Raw genomic sequence first — 9,087 nt, forward strand, 5'->3', positions numbered from 1 at the left:
AAAAAAAAAAAAAAAAAAAAAAGAAAGAAAACTGGAGAGAATATAAACTCAGAGAGATCCAGCCTATACACATTATAATCAAACTATCAAAAGACAAAACAAGACTCTTGAAAGCAGAAAGAGAGAAGCAGTTCATCATGTAAAAGAAATCTTACTAATAAGAATAACAGCTGGTTTCTCATCAGAGTCAAGGGAGTCAGAAGGCAGGGGCATGGCACTCGAGGCGCTGAAAGAAAAATACTGTCAGTCAAGAACTCTATATCCAGCACAACTGTCTTTCAAAAATGACAGACAAATTAAGATATTCTATTTATTTTACCTATTTGTTACTAAAATAAACAAAAACAGAAATAAAGAGCAACAGTAAATATAACAGCTAAGTAAATTTAAAGACAGTACAAATCTATTTTTTGTAAATCTTTATTTCTCTTATCTGATTTAAAAGTCAACTACATAAAGCTATAATTATAAATCTGTGTTGATGGGCACACAATGTATGAAAATGTAATTTGTGACAATAACAACACAAAGGAAGAGGGGAAATGGAGCCAACTCCTGTAGAAAAAGGTTTTGTATAGTACAGGCATACCTTGTTTTATTGGGCTTCACTTTATTGCACTTCACAGATAATGCATTTTTTACAAATTAAAGGTTTGTCGCAATGCTGAACTTTTCCAGCAACGTATGCTCACTTCATATCTGTCACGTTTTGGTAATTGTTGCAATATTTGGAATTTTATTCTTATTATATTTGTTATGGTGATGTGTGATCCGTGATCTGTCATGTTCCTATTGTGATTATTTGGGGGTGTCACGAACCACACCCATATAAGAGGGCGAATTTAGTAAATCTGTGTGTTCTGACTGCTCCACCAATCAGCCATTTATTTCCTCATCTCTCTCCCTCTCCTCAGACCTCCCTCTTCCCTGAGACACAACAATATTGAAAGTAGGCCTATTAATAACCCTATAATGGCCTCTAAGTACTTTAAGTGAAGAGTCTCACGTCTCTCACTTTAAATCAAAAGCTAGAAATGGTTAAGCTTAGTGAGGAAAGCATGTCAAAAGCCCAGATAGGCCAACAGCTAGGCCCAGTGCACCAACCAGTAAGCCACATTGTGAATGAATGCAAAGGAAAAGTTCCTGAAGGAAATTGAAAGTGCTACTCCAGGGAACACATAAACAGCCTTATTGCTGATATGGAGAAAGTTTTAGTGGTCTGGATAGAAGATCAAACCAGCCACCACATTCCCTTAAACCAAAGCCTAATCCAGAGCAAGACCTTAACTCTCTTCAATTCTGTGAAGGCTGAGAGAGGGGAGGAAACTGCAGAAGAAAAGTGCGAAGCTTAGCAGAGGTTGGTTCATGAGGTTTAAGGCAAGAAGCCATCTCTGTGACATCAGAGTGCAAGGTGAAGCAGTGAGTGCTGACGTAAAAGCTACAGCAAGTTATCCAGAAGATCCAGCTAAGATCATTAATGAAGGGAGCCACACTAAACAACAGATTTTCAATGTACATGGACTGCCTTCTGTGGAAAGAAGATGCCATCTAGAACTTTGATAGCTAGAGAGGAGAAGTCAATGCCTGGCTTCAAAGCTTCAAAGGACAGGCTGACTCTGTTGTTAGGGGCTAACATTGCAGTTAACAATGCAGCTAACATTGAAGCCAATACTCAGATTCTGAAAATCCTGGGACCCTTAAGAATTATGCTATCTATTCTGCCTGTCCTCCATAACAACAAAGCCTGGATGACAGCACATCTCTTGATAACATGGCTTACTGAATATTTTAAGCCCACTATTGAGACCTGTTGCTCAGAAAATAAGATTCCTTTCAAGACAACTGCTCATTGAGAATGCACCTGGTCACCCAAGAGCTCTGAGGGAGATGCACAATGAGATGCATGTTTCCATACTTGCCAACACAACATCCATTCTGCGGTCTATGGATGAAGGAGTAATTCTGACTTTCAAGCCTTATTATTTAAGAAATACATTTCCTAAGGCTATAGCTGCCATAGAGAGTGATCCCTCTGATGGATCTGGGCAAAGTCAACTGAAAACCTTCTGGAAAGGCTTCACCATTCTAGATGCCATGACAAACATTTGTGATTCGTGGGAAGAGGTCAGAATATCAAAATAAACAAGAGTTTGGAAGAAGTTGATTCCAACTGTCATGGATGACTGTGAGGGTAGAGGAAACAACTGTAGATGTGGTGGAAACAGCAAGAGAACTAGAATTAGACGTGGAGCCTGAAGATGTGAATTGCTACAATCTCATGATAAAAGTTTAACAGATGAGGAGTTGCTACTTATGGATGAACAAAGAAAGTGGTTTCTTGAGATGGAATCTAATCCTGGTGAACATGCTGTGAAGACGGTTGAAATGACAAAGGTTTAGAATATTACATAAACTTAATTGACAAAACACTGGCAGGCATTGAGAGGATTGACTCCAATTTTGAAAGGTCTACTGTGGGTAAGATGCTATCAAACAGCACTGCATGCTACAGAGAAATCGTTCATGAATGAAGAGTCAATTGATGGGGCAGACTGCATTGTTGTCTTATTTTAAGAAACTGCCAGTCACCCTGGCCTTCAGCACCACCACCCTGATCGGTCAGCAGCCATCAACACTGAGGCGAGGCCCTCCACCAACAAAAAGATTACAACTCAGTGAAAGCTCAGATGATGGTTAGCAGTTTTCAGCAATAAAGTGTTTTTTAATTAGGGCATGTACAGTTTTTTAGAGATAATGCTATTGCACACCTAGTAGACTACAGTATATTGTAAACATAACTTTTATATTCACTGGGAAACCAAAAAAAATTTGTGTAACTCACTTTGTGATATTTGCTTTACTGCAGTGGTCTGGAACTGAACCTGCAGTATCTTCAAGCTGTATCTGTATTGAAATTTAGCTTTATTAATATGAACTAAATTGTTATAAGTTAACATGTTAGTTGGAATACCCAGGACAAACACTAAGAAGATAACTATAAATTATAAAAGAAATGACAAGAGAATGAGAATGGTACACTAGAAAATATCTAACACAAAAGAAGGCAGTGATGGAGGCCTAGAGAAACAAAAAAGAACAGATACAAAACAAATCGCAAAATGGCAGGTGTAAAATCTACATTATTGGTAATACATTGAATGTAAATAGATTAAACTCTAATTATAAGGCAGAGAGTAACAGAATGAATATAAAACATCCAATTATATACTGTCTATAAAACATGTGCTTTAGATTCAAAGACACAAGTTGAAAGAGGATGAAGAGAAATACCATGGCAACAGCATCCAAAAGAGAGTTGTAATGGCTGTACTACTAAATAAATGAGAAATATTTTGAGATTAATGAAAGCAAAAGTATAACATTCCATTTCACTGCAGTGAAAGCAGTGCTAAGAAGGAAATTAAGCTGTAAACACAGTAAAAAGGAAGAAAGGTCTCAAGTCTATAATCTTCCAGTTTAAGAAACTAGACAAAAGAAGTGCAGACTAAAATCCAAAGCACGCAGAAGAAAACAATAGAAATTAGAGCAGAAATAAATGAAGTAGGGATTCAAAAAAAAAAAATAGAGAAAAATCAACAAAACAAAGTTCATTTACAAAAATCAACAAAATTGACAAACTTGTAGCTAGAATGACCAAGAAAAGAAGACGACTGAGAATCAGGAATGAAGAGGGGGAAATTCTAACCTCACAGAGATAAAAAATTTATTAGAGTACTATGAATAATTACATACCAACAGATCTGCTAGCCCAGATGAAATGAACAAATTCCTAGAAAGATAAACTATCAAAACTGTTGCAAGAAGAAATAGAAAATATGAGTAGGCCGATAACATGTAAAGACATTGAATTTGTAATTTAAAAAACTCCCCAGAAAGAAAAGCTCAGGACCAGGTGACTTCACTGGTGGATTCTACAAAACATTTGAAGAATTAACACCAGTCTTTCACAAACTTAAAAAACTGAAGAGGGGGGAAACACTTCCCAACTCACTCTGTGAAGTATTAACCTCATACCAAAACCAGACAAAGGCATCTCAAGAAAAGAACACTACAGACCCAATATCCTTTATGAATGTAGATGCAAAAATTAGCAACAAAATAATATTGAACCAAATCTATCACCATCTAGAAAGTCTTATACACCATGAATATCCCTTATGAATACAGATGCAAAAGTCATCCAAAAAAAAATACTATCAACCCAAGTCTATCAATGCTTAAAAAGTATTATATACCATGACCAAGCGGGATTTATCCCAGGACTGCAAGATATTTTCAACATATAAAAATAAGCCAGGGCTTCCCTGGTGGCGCAGTGGTTGAGAGTCCGCCTGCCGATGCAGGGGACACGGGTTCATGCCCCGGTCTGGGAAGATCCCACACGCCGCGGAGCGGCTGGGCCCGTGAGCCATGGCCGCTGAGCCTGCGCGTCCGGAGCCTGTGCTCTGCAACGGGAGAGGCCACAACAGTGAGAGGCCCGCGTACCGCCAAAAAAAAAGAAAAAAGAAAAAAAAAAAGCCAATGTTAAAAAAAAAAAAAAGCCAATGTAATACACTGTATAATAAAGGGGGTAAACACTTGATTATCACTATTAATGGAGAAAAAGAATTTGAAACCCTTTCAATGATAAAAACACTAAACACTCGGAGTAGAAGGAAACTTCACCTATGAAAAGCCCACAGCTAACATCATACTTAATGTTGAACGACTGAAAGCTTTTCCCCTAAGATCAGAAATGAGGCAAGGATGTCCACTCTCACCACATCTACTCAACACTGTACTAGAGGTTCTAGCCAGAACAATTAGGAAGGGGGGGAAAAAAAAGGCATTCATATCGATTAATCTATTTGTAGATGACATGATCTGGTATATAGAAAATCCTAAAAACTCCACCAGTACATTATTAGTGCTGATAAGTTCAGCAAGTTTACCGGACACAAGATCAATATAAAAAACCAACTCTATTTTTATACACTTGCAATTAACAATCCAAAAATGAAATTAAGAAAACAATTCCATTTATAATAGCATCCAAAAAATAATTGGGAGTAAAAATAAAAGGAGTATAAAAATTTATACACTAAAGATGACAAAACTAAATGGGAAGACATCCTGTGTTCATGAACTGGAAGATTTAATATTATTAAAATGGCATTCCCCAAATTAATCTCCAGATTTAATGCAATACCTATCAAAATTCCACTGATTTTTTTGACAGAAATTGACCAGGTGACCCTAAAAAGTTCATATGGAACTGCAAAGGACCCAAAACAATTTTGATAAAGAACAAAGAGGACTCAACGCTTCCCAATTTAAAAACTACAATGCTACTGTAATAAGGACAAGTGTGGTACTTGCTTTAGGACAGACAGATCAATGGAATAAAATTGTGTCTAGAAATAAACCTGTATATTTATGGTCAATAGATTTCAATAAGGTCACCAAGACAATACAATGGGGAAAGAATAATGTCTTTCGACAAATGGCGCTGGCACAGCTAGATGCTCACTTGCAAAAGAATGAATTTGCACCCCTATCTCACAACACACAGAAAATTAACTTCAGTAGATCGTAGATCTAAGCGTAAGAGCTCAAACAATAAAACTCTTCTTAGAGGAAAACATAGCTGTAAGCCTATGACCTTTAATTAGGTATGACACCTAAAGCACGAGCAACCAAAGAAGATAAATTCGACTTCATCTTAAAATTAAAAATTTCATCACAAAATTAAAAACTTTTGTGTACCAAAAAACGGTATCAAAAAGTGAAAAGACAACCAACAAATGGAGAAAATATTTGCAGATCACTTATCTGATAAGGGTCTAATATGCAAAATAGACAACTCTTACAACTAAACAATAAAAAGACAATTCAATTTTTTAAATGAGCGTAAGATTTTAATAATTTCTTCAGAGAAGATATATGGGTGGCCAATAAGCACTTGGAAAGATGTTCAGCGTTATTAGCAACTAGGGCAATGAAATCACAACCACGATGAGAAACCACAACCACTGAGATGGCTGTGATTTTAACAAACAGACAATAACAAGCATTAGCAAGGATGTGGAGAAATTTGAATTCTTATACATTGCTAATAGGGATGCAAAATGATGCAGCCCCTTTGGAAAACAGTCTGTCTGACAGTTCCTCAAATAATTAAACATTGACTGGTATGACCCAGCAATTACACTCCTAGATATATACCCAAGAAACTGAAAAACGTATATTCATATATAAACGTACATGAATATTCATGGAAGCATTATTCCTAATAGCCAAAAAGTGGAAACAACGCAATGTCCACTAACTTAATGGATAAACAAATGTGGTACATCTATACAATGAAATACTATTCAACCATAAGAAGGGAGAACTTAGACATACTACACAAGGATAAACCTTGAAAACATTACACTAAGTGGAAGAAGGCAGGAACGAAAGGCCACATATTGTATGATTCTGTTTATATAAAATGTTCACAATTGGCAAATCCGTAGAGATAGAAAGTGTATTAGTAGTTGCCATGGGATGAGGGGAGGGAGAATGGACATGACTGCTCGTGGGTACAGGGTTTCTTTTGGGGGTGAGGGCACTGAGCCGGCCACCTGTGGGTCAGCACTGGCCCAGGTGGGTCTCCCTCAGCAGGGCTGTGGGCAGGCCCTCCTCTCGAGAGCCCATGGTGGGCACTGGGGCGGACAGGCTGCCAGGGGGCCGTGGCTTTACCTTCTCTAAGAACAGGACTTTTTAAGCCCATCGTTGTCTCTCACTCCCTCTGCGCAGAAGACCACAGAGAGGCGCAGCTGCACCCCCATGAGAAACCACATGGACAGCCGCTTCCCCCAGGCCTCATTCCACCAAAAATACACTGGGTGTCTGCCCCTGTGTTATGGTCAAGATCACCATCTGCTTCCTGAGTTTCAGGATCACAGCTGACAGATGCGTATCACAACTGTGAGTCATACGTGCCTTTTTTTTTTTCCTGAAAATGATTTATTTTGCTCATTTCCCCCCCTACCCTCCACTTTGTTCTGCCATCTGGCAACTACTTTTTATCATAAAAATCATAATTTCTTGTCCCCCTCATTTCTACTTCATGAGCAGTTAGTTAGTTCTAAATTGTCAGTAGATAGATAGTAACTTGGTTACTTAGTTTTCAGTACTCTGCTCAGAAGAGCAAAATGTTCATCCAGCAGGTGCTTCAAAAATGTTTGCTGGGTGAGGTAGCTCCACCAAGTCTGTATTTTGGCCTGGCCTCTGTCTCTGGATGATTTGAATCATCTTGGCAGGAAGCAATAATATGCATTTCTGAGATGATTTCTGTTTCCCTGGAGCAGGGGCGGCCACATCCGGAGCTGTGTGCCCCCTCCAGCTCACCCCTCCCGGGTCTGCGCCAGCATCTGGTGGGAGAGGTCCCCTTCCCGTTCCGGGGGGACCTCCTGGGTTTCCTCAGGAATCCTGAGCTGTTCCTGCAAATTCCCTGAAAGCCAGCTTGACTCATTCTAGGCCTTTGCAAGCGGGCAGTGAGTCAGCGGGTCTTTGCTTCTTTCCCACATGGATGATTCAATACACATCCCACAAATGAGAAAACTGGGGCACAGCAAGGTTCAAATAAATAGTCAAGGTCTATGTAGTGAAGAGTAAACAGGGAGGCCAAGCTGGTCAGTCTGATGCTAGGATCTATGCTCTTTAGTATCCTGCCTAAAAGCCAGGAAGGGGTCTGGAAAGCCACACTGTGGGGGGAATGGGGAAAGAATTTCATTTTTTACTTCATGTAATTATGTATAGATATATGCACATACTGTTTTTAAAAACCTAATTTATAAAGGAGATGAAACTAAATATAGCCACACATTGAAGAGGCAAATCACAGAAAGCTAACTATCCATTTTCTTTAAAAGCTACAGATTTTCCACCTTAAAAATGATCTGAAACAGTTACTAGGCATAGAGTCAAAGTGACTTTGAAATGTTGGATACAAATAATACAGACCAGTGGCCTAAAGAATGTCTTCACACACTGAATATGATTTTGCAAGTGCAGTTCATATTTTGGGAGGTCCTCGCTCTGTCCCTGTTGGGCTTTCCAAAGACACCTGTTGAGTGACTGAATAAAGACTAAGCGGGCCAAACCCCACACTGTTCCCGCAACCCGTCTGCAAAGAGAAGGGCCTGCCAGCGGAATGGGAATGAATTCCCAGCATTGTTCCACCCTGCACAGTTGGGCAGCCGGAAGGCTCTTGCCCAGAGCTAGCGTGATTCATTAAGGTGTCTGGAATCCCTGGATGAGACACGCTGTGCACAAGAACCCTATGACTCATCTGTTCCCATCGCTGCCCTCTCTTCAGCACTTTTTTTCCAGCCTCTCTCTCTGGGGCACTGCACTCTTTCTTTCCAGTTATTCTGAGTCCTGCCTGACACATTCCAATCACTGACAGAAAGGCAGATGTGAGAAAAGCTTCCCTTCTATTTTTAAAAGCTGCCTCAGGATCCACATTGCTGATGCTGCTGGCGGCTCTGGCACGATCAGTCCGGGGGGATGAGTTCTGGCCAACCAGAATGGAAAAGTCCCCATGGCAGCCATCTCTAACACGGCTTTTGCTTTGAGAGTTTGTTTCTTACCCCAGAAAATGTTTGTTTAAGGCTTCTGAAATACCTGTATATCCTGGGTGTCACTTGATCAACAGCAAGAACACACACGAAACCTGCTGTTTTGTGGACATGTAAAATATAAACTGACATTTATTTTTGTTTGCACTCTTAAAACAATTGTGTAATGGAAGATCTGCTGGAAGAAGACGTGGCTTGAATAATAGAAATGTGAGTAGAAAATACCAGAAAATGTCTCACGAATTTGTACTTAAGAGGAAAAGACACTGGCGAAATCTGTCTCCCTGCCTCTTCCCATGGCTCCCGGGATGGGCTCTGGGGCGAAGAAGTGGTCCCGGTGCTGTGAGCTTTGGCCTGTGCCAGTGCAGGGGGGGCCCACCCCACCCCACACCCCCTAATCCTTCTCATACAACCGCCCGTAGAGAGCTGCCGTCACCAGGCCGGAGGACAGTCCGCACTT

The 9,087-nt window shown here is 39.9% G+C and overlaps 1 protein-coding gene across 1 annotated transcript in view; it reads right to left on the reverse strand.

Annotated features, from left to right (window-relative positions):
* Nucleotides 1-9,021: 9,021 nt before the first annotated feature.
* Nucleotides 9,022-9,087, reverse strand: part of BTD (biotinidase) — a 19,342-nt gene continuing 19,276 nt past the window's right edge. Inside the window, exon 5 of the mRNA XM_007470629.1 lies at nt 9,022-9,079. Within this exon, the coding sequence (XP_007470691.1) occupies nt 9,022-9,079 (58 nt within the window). The remainder of the gene's footprint in view (nt 9,080-9,087) is intronic.

The sequence above is a fragment of the Lipotes vexillifer genome, unplaced genomic scaffold, assembly GCF_000442215.2.
Source record: "Lipotes vexillifer unplaced genomic scaffold, Lipotes_vexillifer_v1.1 scaffold418, whole genome shotgun sequence".
NCBI lineage: Eukaryota > Metazoa > Chordata > Mammalia > Artiodactyla > Lipotidae > Lipotes > Lipotes vexillifer.